The 20,435-nt window shown below is 33.2% G+C and overlaps 1 protein-coding gene across 3 annotated transcripts in view; it reads left to right on the top strand.

Moving 5' to 3' along the window:
• Positions 1 to 17,704, top strand: part of LOC102674166 (peroxidasin-like) — a 290,955-nt gene extending 273,251 nt beyond the window's left edge. For all 3 annotated transcript variants that reach the window (XM_006613165.2, XM_006613164.2, XM_031509284.1), the window contains exon 8: positions 17,260 to 17,704. In XM_006613165.2, the coding sequence (XP_006613228.1) occupies positions 17,260 to 17,363 (104 nt within the window). In that variant the 3' untranslated portion in view covers positions 17,364 to 17,704. The remainder of the gene's footprint in view (positions 1 to 17,259) is intronic.
• Positions 17,705 to 20,435: the final 2,731 nt, after the last annotated feature.

Here is a 20,435-nt window from a genome sequence, read left to right on the forward strand (position 1 = left end):
AATTTGCGAGATACATGTTTGCGTAAATGGTGGCCATTTTAGTAATTGAGCTCCGTGGTAAAAGTTTGCTTGGATGATTTAGTGACGCCATTGTTCATTTAGTACTTTTGGTAGCTCGAATTTTTTCCATGAAAAAGATTTACGATTTTTAGACGAATTTCAGAATATTTTCTGAATATTCAAGAAAGAAAGTATTTATCCTATTCTAATATTATTTGGGTCGTTATATTTTTGACCTGTTTTTGAATAATTATTGTGAATTATTAGAATTTAATCAGAATTTTTGGCTCGATCGTTCGAGAACGTAGAGAATACGTACACGTGAATGTAAGATTTAAGGAATTTAGAATATGATTTTTCATAATAAATCACGTTGACAGAAATGAAATTTTAAGAATGATATATTAGAGTGAAATATCGTTCATTGAAATGGCAGTAGCGAAGCAAAGTGATTAACGAGACAATCAAGGCACTAAATGTATTAATGAAAATTTCGAAACTTTAAATATAAATTATTGATGGAAGAATAGTATTCTTTCTATAATCTTCTTCACGAGAATTGTAGAATTAAATATATCATTAAATTTTCATAAAATTTTTCAATAAATTCATGCTCTTTCTTTTAATATTCTAGCAGATAAAATCGATTATTGATTCAATCCTTTGTCGAATAATCTCGAAAAGAGCTCTCCAATTTCAATTTTCATGGAATATCCATGGAAATCAAAAAATTCTAAATTTAAAAATTCTCGTTATTTTAACCGGATATTATAACCAGTATTTTTTAAACTGTACAAAAAATTGTGAATACTTAAATCCATATAAGTACACATTAATTATCCATTTAATAATTAACCTTCGTATCTGCAAAACATTATGAACATTATTATCATCCTTGCTTTCTCATCCAATCATTACTTTTACATATAAATATTATTTCCATTTCATTTTCTATTAAATTTTTGATTCCACATTCGGCTATTCGAAACAAATTTTATTTTCTTTTAAGTACACCCACAATAATCGTGCATATCTTTTATGGAAAACTTTGAATGCGTGTCAAAATAAATTATGCGATGTAACAGGAAATTATGCACAACGACCACGCGCGCACTACATTCAATATCATGTCTTATGAACTTGTATAGGAACAAAAATACAGGAACATGAAATTGCATGATATTTTCAAGTGAACTCGATGAAAATCATTTATACAAGTTTATAACATTTATATTCGAATATATAGAGTTGTGTAGAACGGATCTGTTTTATTTGTTCGTTCTTCAAACTAAATCCAGGATGTTGAAACAATCGACATGGTGAATAGAGGAATCGAGGAACACGAATCAGGTTTTAGGTCGATTGTCAAATGCGTGTATGTTTCGTAAATTTCAGATCAAAATAACTTCTCTGCATTCGTGTGTTTACACGTGAAATTTTGCGATTGTGTAATGTATATAGATAAATTTAGAATTATATGTAAATTAGATAAATTAAATTCTTCGTAATTAGAATATTCAGTAGGCATCTGATAAAATATTTTGATTAAATGTGTCGTTATATATATTTATTTATCCGAAACTGAAAAAAATTAATCAAAATTATTTCAAGAATTTTAAAAATCAATTTATTTATTTATTATTGATAAAAAAAAATGTAAAAAATGTCGAAAAAAAATGTAAAGCCGAGAGAGAAAAAAAACATAAATATAAAAACAAATAAAATATAAAAACATTCGTTCTGTTCTAAATATTGTGATTTTGTTTAAAAAATTATTCATCTTCCCAGGTTTTTTACGATGAACTATGAAAACGTTTCAGGTTAATTGGTCGAAACAACAATTCAGTTCTTCTGAACAGATACTTGTTTACCTCTATTCGATTTATGGAGATTGGAACAATCTTAGAAAGAACTTAATTTCTTAACGCGAGTTCACCATTCGATAACAATGTTTCGTTCCCCAATTGTTGCATACAATTTCTTTGTGCCTCAACTTTGAAACGAAACGGTCTTCTCGTTACAATTAAATTCTCATCGGCTGTTAAATCGGCAGAAATTTTCAAATTGTCGACGATGTTTTGTTCGTGTACGTTTCCATTCTGATAAATTTATTCCAACAGAGAATAAAATCTCTTTCCAGGTTATTCAATCGTAAGAATTTTTCTTCTATAGGAAAATACCGATTCAAAAATATTTTATTCGAAATTAATCATATTTTTATCCATTATACGGAGAATTATCAATCAACAGTTCTATTAACGTGTTCGTGGGGAAGATATATTCGTGTCAGAAATAGTAGTTAACGATGCACTGAGTGTTCCATTCATTATATTGTATATTGCGTTACCATTTTCCCTTGTTCAGCGTTTTCTCTGGACTGCGTCCAATTTTCTACACGGGACCACCTGCCTTTTTTCCACCCCGATCTCCTTTTTCCTCTTACTAATATTAAACTTCGGTATCCAGCGAGCTGGTATGTGTGTTTTTTACGCGGAACGTCGACTTTGGTTTTAAGAAACTTTGTAATTTCGTAGCTAACAGTGTCGTATAGTATCGATAACGAACGTTTTCACTTAAGGCTGGATGATGTAAATTACATTTACGAGTCTGTGAAAAATGTTATTATATCAGACATAAAGTTTTTTTCACATATACAATTACAAAATCCTTTTTAAAATGAAATACGATACGAGTCATGTTCGATTAACTTCGAGCATTAAATCGGCGCCCAAATGTACGAGTGTTGTTTAATTTATTCGTTAAATTTTGAATGATTTTAAACAGTTGGAAAATTAATCATTTCATATGCAATTTAATATTACATGTTCATGTTTGTTTGTTCAAATCTGACTCACTGACATCCGACACTACGAGTTTTGTAATTGGTCAGTGTTTTTCATTGATAAACTCGTCCAAATAAACATCTTTGCAAAGAAAAAAGCTTGCTTCAAATCACCTTTCGAAAATCATCAATTATTTCCAAAACATTCTTCTTATTACGGTAATAATAATTTACTATCATGATATGAATGATAAACTCTATTTTATTAAATGATGGACCATCAATGGCGTTCGAAGATCAAATTAATTTACCACGAAATACACTAAGTACTTCAATTTCATTTCTTCAAGAATATTTCTTCAAATGAAACAATGATTTTCCGTTTTTCCACGAGAGCCTCGATTGCGAGAAAAATTACGATCTTCTTCAATCGTGAGACGGAGATTGCGCGAAAAGAGAGCCGAATCGGAAGTTGTTCGTGAATGCCACTTCTGGCCGGCGTGCTTAACACCAGACGGTAGGCTATTTTCTTCCTGTGGATGACGTTGTCGGTTATGTAAATGTCTCGAGGAAAATGAAAATCGAGATGAAACGGAGGAAGAACCGGCAATCGAGCGAGCCGTCATTCCCAGAATTTTCATGAGATCGTGTCACGTTTCGTAATTTCTTCGATTACTCATCCGTATTTCGAGGTTAATACGTAAAGAAAGAAAAAGAAAGAGAACCGAGAAAGAGAAAGAGAGATGGAGGAGGATAATAGATAGAAACTATGGAGAATCAATTATGAACCGTGCAAAACGGTGGAAAATTATATCTAAGGGTGGCTATAACCTTTTCCTTCGAGCCTCCCAAACACCGTTATCAGTGAGGAACAGAGCCCTCTGTGCTCCTCTGTAACACGAAGCATACGCGGTCTGTAGACTCGATTTCTCGATAAATTGTTAAGCAAACGTGCCGTACGTTATAGTTATGCTTTGAATCTGAACTTTCTAAAGCGTTTTATAAAGATGCGTCGATAGATTTGATTCGATTTGGAGAGGAAGATTACAAAAGTGTGACGTAACCTCAAAAGATAGAAGAATTTTATGAGCAATAATATTTTAAAGTTGTAATTGAGATTTAAAGAAAACTCGTTTAAACATTAATTACATTTTTGTGATAAATGTTTTGTAATTTCTATAAACATTATTCCATTAATTTCAAATTTTGTAGGTATAATCTTAATGGTTATATCTTGTATCTTATAAAAGTTGTAATATAATCTTCGATACTTCTTCTTTAAGTTTAGTACACATATTTTAATTATATAAAGTTTTAACGATGCTTGGAAAATTATCTTCCTCTGAAATAAATTGAATTAAAATTTGCATAAACTTCTTCCTTCTTTATAATTTTAACTATTTTAACTATTTTATATTACTGCAAATGAGTAAAGATATTTTTCTCAAATAGGTTAATCATTGCACTAAAATATATAAAATGTATATTTTTTTTCTAAATTCGTATTAAAATACAATCCTTTATGTATATACAAATACTTGTAAATTCCATAAAATAAATATATCTTATATTCTTAATATTCTTCTTAGACATTCTGTCTTTGACACATCATCGTTTCCTCTTCATTCAATCCAAATTTAAACTGTTCATAATTTAATAAACAAGCTTCGATCAACATTTTCGTCAATATTTTGGAGAATCAATTTTCCAAAAACATCTCATTAATATATCGACAAATACAATTGCACGTAGCTTCGATGGTAAACGAAAAACATAAACAGAAAGTTCAATGATGGTTATAATAGCATGAACATCAACAACAATAATAATCCACAGAGTTTATCACTCCACCATAATTAACTGTCCTGTCAAACAATCCAATAAACAATTTCCAATCACCACTCAAAAAAAATATAATATTTACGATAAATCTTCTACATTTAAGTTGCAAACTTTTTTTTTGTATATCGCTAAGTTTCAAATTTATACTCCTATCTATTCGTTCGTTCCCTTCAGCTATGCTTTCTCGTTTTCCTTCCGGTTTCCGATCCTCGAGGTGTTTCGTATGCGACTTGCTGCTCATGCATGGCGTATTCATGGAAAAGTTCGTCGAAGATATTCAACCGACCTATTTTTCTCCTCCATCTCTTTCGACTTTGCCGAGTTTTCTTCGCGATCTCCTCTTCCCTTTCACCCTCTTCCTTTTCCAATTCGTCGTGATTTCGCTCCCCCCTCATCTAAGGATCTCCCTCATCTTCCTCGCCCCTCAGCCTTTGTACATTTCATTCTTTTCCATCCACAGAATTTTGTCTACCTTTTGTCTACCGTTTGAGATCTATTCCTTCCTTTAAGTTTTGTTTCCATTTGCCTATTTCAATTGGATAGATCGATTTGTACGACGAATAAATGAAAAGTGTTTCATTTTGGCTACTTTATTTCATCCTCTTGATAATCTTCTGATAATAAATCTTATAGTAAGATGGTTTGTTCTTGAATTCTTGTCGATCAAGGATTTGCAAATTTAGAAAAGATAATGAAGATTTGAGTACAAATCAAAACGAATAGAGGTTAATGTCCAAAACTTCGTAATACATTACGAGATTTAACTGGAATAACCAATCATAATTTAGATATAAACTATTCAATGGTATTCAACGACTCTTCTTTTATTTCGAAGCTGAGAGGCTCAACTGTTCCACATTTTCGAACGACTTGGCATCGTAGTGCTACGTTGCTCCATATTTCTCACCCATTTCTCATCCTCCGCTCCCGAGACAACGTAAAAGCCCACCGGTAACTTTTGTATCCGGGCGAAAATCGCGTGTAAGTCGAATCGATGAGCCCGGCCAGATACCGTGTACCGCTAAACGCGAGCTTCGGATCGAAAGATAGAAGTGGCTTTTGAAGTTTCAGCCAAGGGTTCAACTACTTTCCATCACCGGTTTTTCGCGGCCGGAGCCAAGTATCGGGGAACATCCGCCACCGTCGAGGCGTCGTGCATTATTTACCACGGATTACCATGAGTTGATATTGGGTGGCAGTTCGATCATATCCGCGGTAAAGCTCCCACTTTTTCAGTAGGATGGGACGAATAATAAAAAGTGGAAAAACGAGGCGATTTTTTGGAACCAGATTTTTTCTGGAATAAGACAATTTGAAACGATTAGGAAGAAAAAATAAGTGGGTCGTGTATGATCTGCACGCTTTCTATTATGTAAATATCTTAAAGTTTAATGTCTTACACTTTTTTTTTGGATAGAAATATGAGTTATAATCATAAAACTGTGTAGGATGTTTCACTGTATGTTGGATTAATCATCAATATCTAGATTCATTCTTGTCTAAAAATCACATGGATAATTTTGATATCTTGTTCGAAGTAAAGAAGAAAATACTTTTGTAAAAATAATATCTTGACACGTTGGATATTTTAATAATACTGATATTATTCAATTATTATTTATATCTTATTCAAAGTAACAATATTTGTAGATATTACTATTCATTATGTAGATTACATCAGAATAATCATAATTTAAATTTAAACTTTCGTAAATTTTCGAAAAGCAATCGTATTATTCATCCAAATTCTCTCCAAATTCGACTTCTCCAAAGTACCGCAAAATCTGACGCATTCAATCCATACAAATTTGGTCATCCTTACGTCCTTACATTCGTGTTCCATCGTCCCTCAACTTCCACACGCTTTTGCACTATCAAAGCTTGAGGTACAAGGAATGTAAAGATGCTAGATGCGATGAATATGCGAGACGCGAAAACCGGAGAGTTATTGCCTCTTGGGTGTTGTATGCAGGTAACTACAAGAGCGGCCATAATAAACTGGAAATAATGCCAATTTGCTTGACAAGTAGTCGGACGATCGCGAGGCGCATTCGAAATCAGTTTCGACTCGTGCTCGAAACAGTCGTTTGGAAATTCCACGCTCTTGCACGGCCTGCAACCGCTTCGTCCAACGTTTGCACGACCATAATCGTCTCGTTTATATAACTATAACCACTTCGTCCAACGTCTGACAACACCAATTGCCTGTATAATTTGCAATTATTTCATATAACTACAACTGCACGATTCCAATATTTACGTACATGGACTCGTTAAACGTCTGCAACTGCTTCGTCCAGTGCCTGCATGACTGCATGATTCCGATATCTACGTACACGTAGCTTGTTTCGTTAAACGCTTGCGATTACAATGCCTTATAATCTGTTCCAATGTCTACATGATTGTAATCGTTTAGTCCAAGTAGCGTGCAAAGTATAAACGCTTCGTCAAACGCCTGCATAGCTGCAACCGCTTCGTCCAATGCCTGTATGACTGCAACTATTTTGCCCAACGTTTGCTTGGTCCAATGTCCCGCACAGTACGTGTCCTTTCCGTTTACGAGCAAAGAAACTAGTACGGCGAATTACGATAGTGGTACACCATCCGTGGTAAACGTAATCGTTCGAGCATTTTCAAGCTGTAAATCGAGGGATGGGAATTTCCACGCCTCACATTTTCGGCAAGATCGTCGTTTTATCGAAATCCAGGATGCATACGAGCGAATTGCGATACGGATTGACTGGTTGGTTTGCGCGGAATTCGGGAACGATTCTTCGAAAATCCGAGATTGTCAGTGCGGTGAATGTATGGATGATAGTTTAGAGTTAATGTTTAAAGGGGGATTTTCGAAATGTAATTTCGTAGAGCAGTCGATTGGCTGGTTTATAGAGTGTTTTCGAATTATTTCGCCGATAATGGAAATGTGAAATTAAGGACGCGATGAGTTGGTTAATTGGAACATTGCCAGGATAATGTTAAATATTAATGAATATTATATTATGTAGATATTATGTAGATGAGATTTTTTTTTTTGATGGAAAATTCTTTCTTTATAATCTTTATCTTACCCTGTAATAAAGGCGGGTTATATTCAAGATATGCAAACATGTAATTGCATGTTTTAAATTTAATTAATTCCTTTACGGAATTATGTAAACAAGTTTTGTTGTTAAATATTATAACTTCAAATTACCAATTTATAAAACCATCATAGTGAAATCAAATTAAAATTCCACTTTCGATTCAGACAACCTATAAATATATTTAATATTCACTCCTTCATCTCCATTTAAATTGCTTCAATCTTGATTAATCCCTTCCATTTATTTACCATCAAAGTTCGCGTCAAAGATGCTCATAAATTTCCTGTTTACAAAAATTCTTTATCATCGAATCAACATCCACGAAATTTTTTTACCATACCGAACAATTACAATAATTCTTTCTTCGACAAATGATTCCAACCACGAATTCAGCGTTTCTATAGGTCACGGAACGAAATTAATTACATGTTAACGGTCCACGTTTGAATATTATCTCTGTGCGTTAGTCAACCGTAATTTACAGCGCATAATTATGTGCTGTTTGTCGGATATCACAGATGCAACACGGTCGCATGGAGGCTGGAAAGAAGGGTGGTTTTAATTCTGCACCGACACACCTCCATTATTTCCATCCATTCTTCCTTCTTTTTCTTTATAATTAAAACATATATTATCATTCTTGAGATACATTATTATTAATTAAACGTGACTCATGATGGACAATCATTATGGCGAATTTTAGTCAACCTCTTTCTTTATCATCTCTTTTCTCTCACTGCGACAATTTCACATCCAATTATCTCGATTATTGAAAAGTTTCGCGTTATATATAGAAGCTCAGTTTCCAAAACTAATTCGACAGTCGAAGGATCGAATCAGGCTAATTCGAGGGCGAAAATAGGATTGTCCCAAGGGCCACGTTTCGTGAATGAATTTCGACCGGTTCATCCCTCGGTGCAATGAATCGTCTCGATTATTATTATCGCTTTAATCGTGGCGCGGTTCGCCTCGATACCAAGGGTAAACGCCATTCGCCGATTTACGAATTTAAATGGGAAACGATTGCTAACTCTATTCAACGGGATAACTGTTTCCATGGCCGTTTACGGATCTATTTTGAACTTGTTAATGGCCGTGGTACGAGTTTCGATGAGTTTTCGGCCGCCGTGATTGCAATCACTTGGAAAATTTTGCGGTTTACAAGCATGAAATTGGGCTGAACTCGGTATTTCGTTTATTTATTCGTTTTATGGGCCGAAACTATTGGTGTATACAAATTTCAATGAAAAGAAAGATATAAGAAATTTTTATTCGTTAAAATATAAATACGAATATTGCAAGAGTCACGAGAATTGCGAACTCTTTTTTCGATATTTCCTATTTTCAAAATGATTATCCAAGTTTGATCAAGTTTGATATAATCCTCATGAGAGTGAAAATTGAACGAGATAATTTCAATCACGAACTTCGTAATATTTGTCTATATTATCCGAGTCAAATAAATTGATCCATTCTACAAATCAACTAAACACAAAAGAAAAATCTTAAGATTAACCGACATGAGGATGCAGTAAAAAATAAACGTCGAAAAGATCGGAAAGAAAGCAAGTCGTCTCTCAAAAACTGTCAGAAGAATCATAATGGAAACCGAAAAGAAGAATTTGATTTGTAGCGAAAGCGAAAAGGGAGCAAATTAAAAACTGGAAGAGAAAAAGAGAGAGAGCGATAGTAAGAGGCTCGAGGATGAAGAAGAAGGAAAAACTAGGGGGCGCTAATTTGAGGAAGATGAGAAACTGAGCAGTTCGTGGCCCAGTTAACGCCTATGAACAGACAAGCTGGATATGCTGTGGTTGGTCCTGGTATGAAGGCGAGGTTAGGAAGGTTATTTCGCGAGGTGTCACGCCCGGCCCATTAATAATCCTAAACCGCAAGCCTCTCCAGGACCAGGATGTCCCTCTCTGCCTCTTCTTGCCATTTTCTTCTTCACAATCATGGTTTCTCCCCGCCACCCCCTTCATAACCAACCCCTTTTGGTTCTCTTAGGGATTCTCTCTCTCCAGGCGGATGCCAACGACGATGGGGACAACGAGCGTGAGCAGTTTGCAAAGCTCTCTTTTCGCGAGGCGTAGTTAAAAGAAGCAGTGCGCGCGGTCATGTATAATAGACAGAAGGAATCTCGAGAGGGTGCTTGGCTTTGCTCATTTCGCATACGGCGCTTCTTTTTTTTCTTTTTCAGTGGCATCGCGCTTCTCCTCGCGACTTCCTCCTTCTTCGACCGTGCGCTGGAAAATGCACGTTCGACGTCGGGGATCGAGTGTGTCGCGGGGAAAACAAGCTTGTCGTTCGTTCTCTGGGGAATTAACTGGGATTTGACGAGCGAGGAGACATTCTTCGTAGAGATTCTACGATTCTTCGTAGGTTGGTCGCGAAGAGAGCGTCGTAGATGGTCAGAATCGTTTCGATCGTATCTAAAATTTAGATATTTGGAAAGTGGTTAAGTTAGGTTAAAGTAAATTTCAGGATCATTGATGTGTATTAAAATAGGACGAAGTTGTTTAATGGGACGGTGATAAAAGAGATTTGATTTGAAGGATAAAAAATTCTTTATCGCGTGAATAATTTAGAAAGAAATTCTCTTTTTCTCTATTTATTAGATTGCAAAGTATGGAAAGATTTATGATCATTCGAATCGAAAATCGCCTTGCTCGAGCAGTTTATGTACTTAAACTAATTGGAGGAAAGGATTAACTGAAATTAACACGAATGTTGTTCTCTCGTGAGAACATAGATATTCTGATAACATATGGTAAACTGATCTGAATCGCTATTTGTATCGAGGAACGATTAATTGGTAATTAGCCGATGATAGAATATACCGATATTGTAATTTATTCCTCTTTAACCAATCTCTAATTGCTACATTGTACGAAAAATATAGAATTTATTCGTGGAATTACCATGTAACTAAATTATTCCACTTGATTTAGTAAACAAAATATCAAATTTAATTCTCAACGATCTTTACAAAAGCATCAAAACATATCTTTATCCTTCGTATCGTATAATATAAAAATATAATTTTTACTAGAAATTTTTAATGTTAAATGTAAAAATTTGTAAACTTATCACAAAGAGAGAAAGTATCAATAATAAATTGCAGATTATTTCTTTAATTGTTCCTAATTATTAAAATCGGTCCATCGTGATACACACTTTTATCCACTATTAACTACTCTCTTAGAATTAAAAAAATATCTAAAAATTATTAACAAGACTACAATAACATTTATAATATCGATTAAGAAATCTCTTTGAAGGATTAAAATTTCAATAATTTTTCCCCTTTTACCTATAAAAAACAAAACAAACAAAAATTAAACAACGACGATTCTAATTTGCGCCCCAATATGAGCCCTCCCTTGACGATGCAAGTAAAATTGCAGTCGGCCAATAAAACAACGAACAATAGTTTCTCGAATTTTACCCACAGCGTGAATGTCATCACCTTTATTAACAATGCTCGCCGTGGTCCGGTGCCACCCCGTTGAATTTAATTCGCGGCAATTTGTAATATTGACTGTGCAAATTATTTTATCCCGGCCGTGACGAGGTGCTCCGCCAGCTCAACAAGTTCAAGTGCCACTTCCGGAACCGCCACGAGTGCCGGCTGCACTTCATGAAATATACAAGATTTTCCACCGCGCCACGACCTTCGTTTTAGTGTCGACGGTTTTAAACCGGCGTTTATTATAAATCACCGTGAAACTTCGCCATCGTAGCACAGACTTAACGAGACACGTTGATTTCGATGTTCTTTCGAATTTCTTCTCCCTCCGATTTTCATTGTACGTGGAAAGGGGAATGTGTTCGAACTTTCCTGAGATTTTTCAATCTAACCTTTCTGCTTAATTTCGTTTTCTCTCTTGTCACGAGCAGTAGTAGAAAATAGTATAATTCTGTCATTCGTTGATTGTATGAAATAAGGCGGTCTATAATGTATTCGTTTGTGGAATATGTAATTCATAATCTGTCAAACTGTTTGTAATATTAGTATATTAGTGGTACACGTATATTAGAAGATCAATATACTATACAACCGATCGTGTATAATTTCAGTTTCAACGAGACTGAAATAATATAAATTAATCATTTTGCAGATAAGTAAATTAGATCGGTAATAATCGAATAAATAAGTTATTAAAGTCAGTCAAACAGTATTGATTTTCTATTCATAGTAATTCACACAAGCGTAAGTCGATCGTAATTAAATAATTTAATCCTTTGTAATTTGAGGATGGATTCATAATAGTGGATGGATTTCTATATAACTGGAGTGGATTAAAGGAGTGATTACTCATCGAGAACAAATTGCATGGATTTCAACCCCTAAATCACCCTCGTCTGTAATTCATACGGTCCTAAGACAGAACCAATAAATCCTCGCTTTCGATTAACATCGATATTAACCGTTCGATTAGTCGGATTCGATTCTGCTCAATTTCATCGAGGCGTCGTCAAGAATTTTCATCTTTCAATCGTGTGAATCTAACTCCGTGGGAATGGTGTGTGAAAGGATCGGCGCAAAATCGATTCTTCCAGTTTGGCAGTTAAGGAAATAGGTTCGTTCTCTTGGATCGTGGATGAAGGAGTCTTTTCCATAGGAACTCGAGAAAGATCCAATTAACGAGGCGAGGATCCGGGGCTAATCCTAAGACTCAACTTACCAGAATCAAGCGTAAACAGGGCTGTAAATTTTTCCACCACTGTCGCCACCTCTTAATTGAATCTTGGAAATGGTCGCTTCCCTTGCGAAGTTTTGCTCTTAAATCGGTTCAAATATGAAGAGGGAAACGCTTTAAATCTTAATTATTTGAATTTGAAGAAAGTATCAATGTCGCTTATTTTAATTTTTTCTCGATTGAGTCCCAATTAAAGAACAAATTGCTTGGGTGGATGAATTAGCTTATTGAAATTGATTCTGATCTGTAATCGGTTCATTGAGACGATCGTTTGAAGTTTGATATGGCGAATGAAAATGATGAAGGAATATAGTGGAAGAGCCCTCCTTATAGCCCTCCTGATTGCAATTTCGTGGCTTTGAACAATGCTTATCGATAACTATATACGATAATATAACAGTTTCTCCAACGTTTAGTGGAATTTCATTAAATTTATACATGTAAGAACATTGCACAGTATGCAAAATCTTCAATTTATTCTTAATTATATTATCTATCTGCATTTGAAACGAGAAAATTGAATAATAAGTTGACTTATTTTTTAATTAGCGTGTTGGAAGTGGAAGATCGTTGCCATAAATATATTTTTTTCTTACGAAAATGTTCCTCTTCGTTTACATATAATAAATTATGGGTAGATTGCGAATTTTTATGTACAACAATAAACCATTACTTTAAATTTTCTTGTAAGATCATATTTTCGTAAAAAAGAAATATTACGAATTTTTTGATTCAGACCTCATTGTAATCTAAAAAAAAAAAAAATTATTTATATATTTATATTTCTAAGATTTATTTATATGAATAATATTTCTTTCAATTATTTTAATGATTTATTTTTTGATTTTTTTATAAATTCAATTGCTTTATTCATTTATATACATTAATTTATCAATTTATTTATTTTCTACTATAATTCATTTATTTATTAATTTATTTAATATGTTTTCATTCTTTTATTTTATTATTATTAATAAATTTTTGTAAAGTTTCTTATGACTTCTTTATATATAATATATAATATAAAGTATAAAATAAATGAAGAAATGAATGTAGAAATAAATAAAAAGATAATTGAAAAATTAAATAAATGAAAATATAATTAAAAAATGAAAAACTAAATATGGAAATAAATAGAAATAAATAAAAGAATAAATGAATAAATAAATAAATGAAAACATAATTTAAAAAATAAATCAGAAAATAAATGTAAAAATAAAGAAATAAATGAAAATATAAATTAAAAAATAAATCAAGAAATAAATATTTTAATGATAAATAAAAGAATATGTAGGTAATTAAATAAAGAAAGCAATAAAAATTAATTTTTACATTAAAAGAAAAGATGAATAAAAAATGTATCTTTTCACAGCGATATTATAAACATTAATATAGAATAAATTTTATTAGATTGAAAATTATTTATTATATAAAAAAATTTGAAATTACAAAATTATAAAATCGATCTGTTCGTCGACAAAGTTCGATAGGAAATGATTATTCCGTTGCGATTTGCCTCGTATTTATAGGACGCGAAGATTTACGAAATATATACGTCTTTTGCCGATCGTTCTAAATTTATTTTTCGAATATAATAATCAATAATTTGTCAATTTTTACATTTTTTATTGTTAATTTTTACATTTTTTATTGTTAATTTTTACATTTTTTATTGTTAATTTATACATTTAATTAATTATTACAATTATATATTTAATAATTTATTACAATATTAAATGTATATTAATGTAATAATTAATTTATATTTTTACGAACTAAATGTATATATTAATGTAATAATTAATTTATATTTTTACGAACAAATGTTAAATTTACTATTTTATGATATTAATTTTTGATTTATAATTGTGTTGAAATATTCTTAGTACCATTTTATATAAAAAAAATTATTATAATAATTTAGAAATTTTTATTACTAATTTATGAATTCTATGTAAAAAAATAATTATAAAACAATTATGAATTTTCAATGAAAATTTAAAAATTTTTATTGTTAATTTATGAATTTAATAATTTTTTTACAATAACAAATATAAAAATTATATTTTTGCAAATTAAAATTAAATTTATGATATTTTAGATTTATAACTATGTAAACGTATTTTAAAAATTAAAAGCCATTTTACATAAAAAATAATAATAATATATTAATATGATCAATAGAAAATAACTTTGATATGTGTAATGCATAATGTATATTTTTATTTACACCTCATTGTGATCTAAAAAAAAAAAAAGAGATAAAATTCACTCTCATTCAAATCTCTTATATTCGTAATAAATATACTTCATACTGCATAACATTTCCACAAACACTTTTAAATAAAAATTAATCTCAACCTGTCTAATATAATTTTCTTCTCGAAGATAAGAGAATCGATGAAATTAATTATTTCAATATCCATCCATTGAAAGGGTAATATTTTTCTCCATTGAATTCCAAGAATAGGTGAAATTCTTCCATTTGCATAAGATCCGTTTTATAGTCCTCATTCCCTCGCGAAAATCTAACCCATACTAATTCCTGATGTTCTGATTTCCGATCTTGAAATTCAACGATGACACTTTTACCAACCGATTCCCCGCTTTCAAATGAGATTTCTCGCGAATTTGGCTCTGGTGTTCCACGTTAATTTCAATCGCGTCTCCTTACATATAATTAAACGTGGAAATCGAATTAAAGAGTACTTAAGAGAAGATTACGAATTAGCGAGAAATCAAGAACCGTACATTAATCCTCGATCTAAGTCTCGGTCTCACGATATTTTTCCATCCTTTTTTATCACAGTCCATCATTCTCGCCTCATTTTTTTTTCTTTCTCTTCTCTTTCTACCCGTGCTACATTCCCCCGTTCCATTTCTCCTGTCATTTCCTTAATTGCTGATCCATGCACGATTTTCCTCGACCGGAATCCCGCGTTTTTTCTTTTGGACCAATGCTACCAACCCAGATATTGGATTCTCTTGAGACTTTATAATTTCGATTTCACGCCTTTCGCCGCGGTGAAATAATTAAAAAGCCAGGTTCGGAGGGAAAGTTCGTGATTTCGTGCGGTTTTGATGGAGATTTCGTGACACGAAGAAGATTAAGAAGATTAACAGGAAAGTCGAGAAATTAATGTAATTTAATTTCAAATTATAACGTACGAATTTGAAATATTATATATAAGAAAAAGTTAGTTCTTTTTTTCTTGTTCCTTATATCTTTTATTATCTATTATATATATTTTTGGAAGATAAAAATTAAAGACATAGTAACAGTCTATCAGATAAAAATCGTATCTGAAAGATACAAAAATATAAGCTAATCTGAAAAATAGATACAATCTTAAATTAAGAGATTATGAATAATACCAGAATCCAATGACCACGATTGGCATAACATCAAGACCATTGAATCCAAATAAAATCACTTGGTGCTCTAGGACTATGGTAAACACGATCCAGGATTAAAGCACACAAACCAGGTCACTCTGAGGTTCAAGGAAAACTACTAACACAGTACTGAAACTAAAGTCAAATCACCATATCTTTCACAACCTTGATAATACTAGAATCGTAAAACCAAACGGAAACAATTTAAAGTTCAAGAATCAGGATCAGGATAATCTCAGATTTTTATGTAATGTTTTAATAAAATCAATTTTATATCTAATGATTTGTATTGTGATTCGAAAATTCAGAATCATATCTCTAGAGATTTTTAAATGCCTTATTGAATCGACATATCCTGATTCTAGATGTCAGAGTGTAGAATACACAGGGTGTTAATATATTCGAGAAACATTTTTGAAAAACCGATTCTAGAAGCAAAAAAAATAAGAGGTTTCTATATTCGTCGCACTTTGAATTGTTTATAACTTAATAAAACCTCAAAAACTGATAACTGATTTATATACAATAAGATTTCGATTAACCAATTTAAATGAAGAACAAAAATATTCATATGTAATTATTTATAATAATGACTATATAATAATTACTAACCTTAAAACTAACTGAGAGAGATATAATGGAAAGAAATTAAAGATAGAAATAAAATATAAAAAAAAAATAAAATATAAAAATACAAAATTGATGACAATAAATGTTAGAAGATCGAATAATCGAGGATGATTGAGATCTTGCAAATCAAAATCTTGTATTATAACTTGAAATTGTATCCACCTTTGTGTTTGTTATAATCTTTAAAATCTTCCAAAAGTGTTTCACGAATGTAATAACACGTTGTTTCCGTTGATGTATTCTGACTGATCCTCTCGATCAAGGTTCCGAAACTGCAGATTCGGTTTGGATTCGTGAATTCCATGAACATGCCAGATAGATTCCGTGAATATGTTAGCTAGATTCCGAGAATATATATCAGCTGGATGCTCTTCACTCAGGGGTACAAACTACCGAAACGTTTCGATGTCGTGGTTATCCAAGGCGTGTACTCTATCTCGAAGATTCACGTTTTATAGTCCATATGACAATTATACAAATGCAAAAGATTTACCTTTCCAAACATGAAAAGAAAAGAACAATTAAGAAGATTATATTAAGAACAATATATATAAACGTTCAACTATTATCTTAATTCAATTTTTCAATTTATTACAATACATTTCCTATTAATACTCATGATGTGAGCTATTTCACTTAAAAATTTAAGCATCCTTGAACCCAATTCCTTACAATCTTCCACTTTTTCTAATTATACATTTTGTAATCTGTCCAACTTCGAATAATTGTTTCTCTTGAATTTAATCTTATAAGGTCTTAACAATCGTTGTAATCATAATTCTCTACGAATTTTCACTTAATTTCACGTTTTTATAATCTGTTTCAGGCGAGAATCCAGCAGCCATGCAACACGGTGGTTCAACAGAAGTGAGAGCGACATCCCTCGTCCTCGTCGTCATTTCGATGCTGTTCTCGTCACTCTTGAGGTGACCGTGATGTCTCGATCATTCTGTGGGCCTGCAATTCGAATGGTGCTAACTCCTTTCTTCCTCGTGGCGAATTAAACGCGAGGGGATGTCGAGGGAATCGAAACGATCCTCTCTCCTCGGGACGTCTCTTCGAATTTCTCGCGTGGCGAGCTTCCCAAAGGGACGTGTGTGCATGTTCACGCAATTGTACATCGCGCGAGACGAATTATATCAAGAGACGAGGACAATTTTTACAGCGTTACGGGAGAAGAAGGCAGTAACGAATCAGCAACAAAAATTTCTCGATCGTATACGTATATAAAATAAACCACGAAGCAAAGAGAGACTTTTGTGAGACTGGAATCACTGTTTTTTTTACGAAAGATCTACTCCACTTGTTTCGTTCCACCCCCTCTTTTTTTTTTTAAACTACGTAAAACGTGAAATTTCCCCCAAAGACAACGAAGTTTCGCCCCTTTGTCGAGAATATTCCTGTTTACTAACGCTCAAGGTTTGCCAATTTCGTGCGCAACATTCCACGCGAATATTTTCGAGCGATCCACTTTGACCGATATCAAGAGAGAAAACCGATTTTTTTTCGGTCGATTCGTAAAAGTCTGATCCCTATTATTGTTCGATAAAATTTCGAACGAATATTGCAAAAAAAAAAAAAAAAAAAGAAAAAGAAAAAAAAGGACAAAAAAATATTGTATACGAATTACCGTGATAAGGATTTCGTTCGAACGGATTGACATATCAATTATTTTCCAAGAACGAGAATACCTTACAATTAGTGGAAACCAATCCGATCGTTACGAGTATAATATATATATATATCTATATGTCATTCGAGAAGGGATGGAAAAAAAAAAAAGAATATTTTCGTCGCATTTGTTGCAGCTGGAAACGCGTGGAATTGAACAGAGTCTGTTCCTTTGAAACTAGAAGAGAGTTTTGAGAATAAATACCGACCATTGTTTACCCGAATCGAGCACGCTTGGAACAAAAACTGTGCCAAAAAAGTGGAAGCTGCGAAAGTCACCGAGAGTTGTCGAGATACTTTTTATTGCCTTTATTCCGGTTTCGTTCGATGTAGTTTTGCTCTCTCGTCTTTTTTAACGAGGGAATCAAAGGAAATTTATTTACAGAATTTGAATAACAAGCGAGGCATGTTGAATACGCGTGTAGGTAGCAAAAATATTTCAAAGCGATTTTAGCGAAGAGAGGGATGAAAAATGTATTTTCCCGTATTTTATCTTTTTACATTTGAATATAGACTTGCTAGATTTCACTCGATTAATTTGCGCGTGATCCGAAAAGTTTTGATGAATATACATGGGAGGCCTTTGTGGTTATCGTGCGCAAGTTTCACGGGGGAGAAACAAAAAGATATTTTCTTGAATCGAGTTTGAAACTTTGTCGTATTTTCTTTCAGCTTGATAAGATTCGTATGTCGAGGAAAATTTTCGTGAACTTACATTAAGAAAAGCTGTTTGAAAATATATTCGAGGGAATAAGTTGCTTGAATGTATCTTGTCGCGATCTTTGTTGGAATCTTTTAGACCATAGATTTCTATGAAAATTTGATTCAGTTTCAACGTAGGATCGACAATTTGGAATCGCATTTATCTATTTTATTTTTGACGTTGTGTAAAATAAATATTGGAAACGCTCGAGTGAACGAAGTGAAATTATGAAAATTTTCAATTTCAATTTTAAATTTCATTCTTGATTAATTACAAGAAGTAATTTTTTATAAATGATATAAATTCAATTATTTTAAATTATCCAATATTGATTATCATTGGATATTTAGAAATCATCAAAAATTTATTAAATATGAATTCCTCTTACCACCAATGATTTCCAACCCTCTTAAACTAGGAAAAAAATTTCACTTCTCCGTTCGATGGCTGAATCAAACTCTCTCTCTCTCTCTCTCTTTCGAAAAAATCAAAAGTCGAATCTCGATACCGCACAATTTTACATTTTATCCTGTAATTCAAATCCAAACGAGTTTTGGCCCCGATGTATTCCGCCTACCCCTAAAATTACAGCCAAACAAAGTGATTCAACTCGACGATTCAACCCGCCACGCGCGCGCAATCACCTCTCACCGATCTCTTCAACCGTGCGAAAAGCGCAACAACCCCTGGTATAACGTTAGCAGAGAAAGAAACATCGACGCGAGAGGTGAGAGCGCAAACATGACGATACGTCGCGAAAGTTGAAGCGTCGAATAATGGGGGCTCTCGCGATGACGAGCGTTCGAAATTATTACACGATATAAAGTTCCCGTTCCTACGTGGCGCCTGGAACGCGCAACCAGCCAGACAATGACCGCTCATAAAATTTCGAATCCCTCGCGCTTTATCCGTTCCCTCCCTCCTCCACCCTTTCCCTATTTTTCTCTCCGTTCATTGCTTCGCTCCTATGCAGATCTGTCTTCACCTCGCCCCATCGTTGCAAATTTAACACTTTGATTGCCAGATCGTTCGCAGGACAATCATTTTTGCATCAGTCACCGGGCCCATGCAACCAACTCGCCAAATGCGCTTGTATAAACGCCGGATATACCGCCGATCGATCTGTCCAATTCACGTCCACCTATTCTATGACGTACAACCGCGCGTGTTAATCGGTTTTGCCGCGCGGGTTTGATATTTTTTCCCCCTCTCTTTTTTTTCTTCCCTTCTTTATTCGTATCCCTCTTTTTCATTCGTCGGAGAGTGAAGGGTGGCGCGAAAGGGGTGACCTCGGTTACTGACCCGTCTATCCCGCGTGACGGCGACCAGTTCCTCCGTGACGAAGCATGGACGAGTTTGATTCTGCTCGGTTGATTTCGTTCAAAAATGGGAAGGGAGGGAAAGATGATAAAGTTTGAAAAAAATTCTTGAAATTTTTTGTACATTGTTCGTGGGATTTTGATACGATTTGCGTTTAGATTTTAAATACATTATAACTTTGGTTTAACTTTATCATTCTATTGAAATGGTTTACGGCAGAGAAGAGGTAAATAAAATTAAATCTGTGGGGAAAAAAATTAGGTTTCCATTCGTTTCTCGATTCGATTCTCTTTTATTAGATTTCTTTT

The sequence above is a fragment of the Apis dorsata genome, unplaced genomic scaffold (genome assembly GCF_000469605.1).
Source record: "Apis dorsata unplaced genomic scaffold, Apis dorsata 1.3 scaffold_135, whole genome shotgun sequence".
Lineage (NCBI taxonomy): Eukaryota > Metazoa > Arthropoda > Insecta > Hymenoptera > Apidae > Apis > Apis dorsata.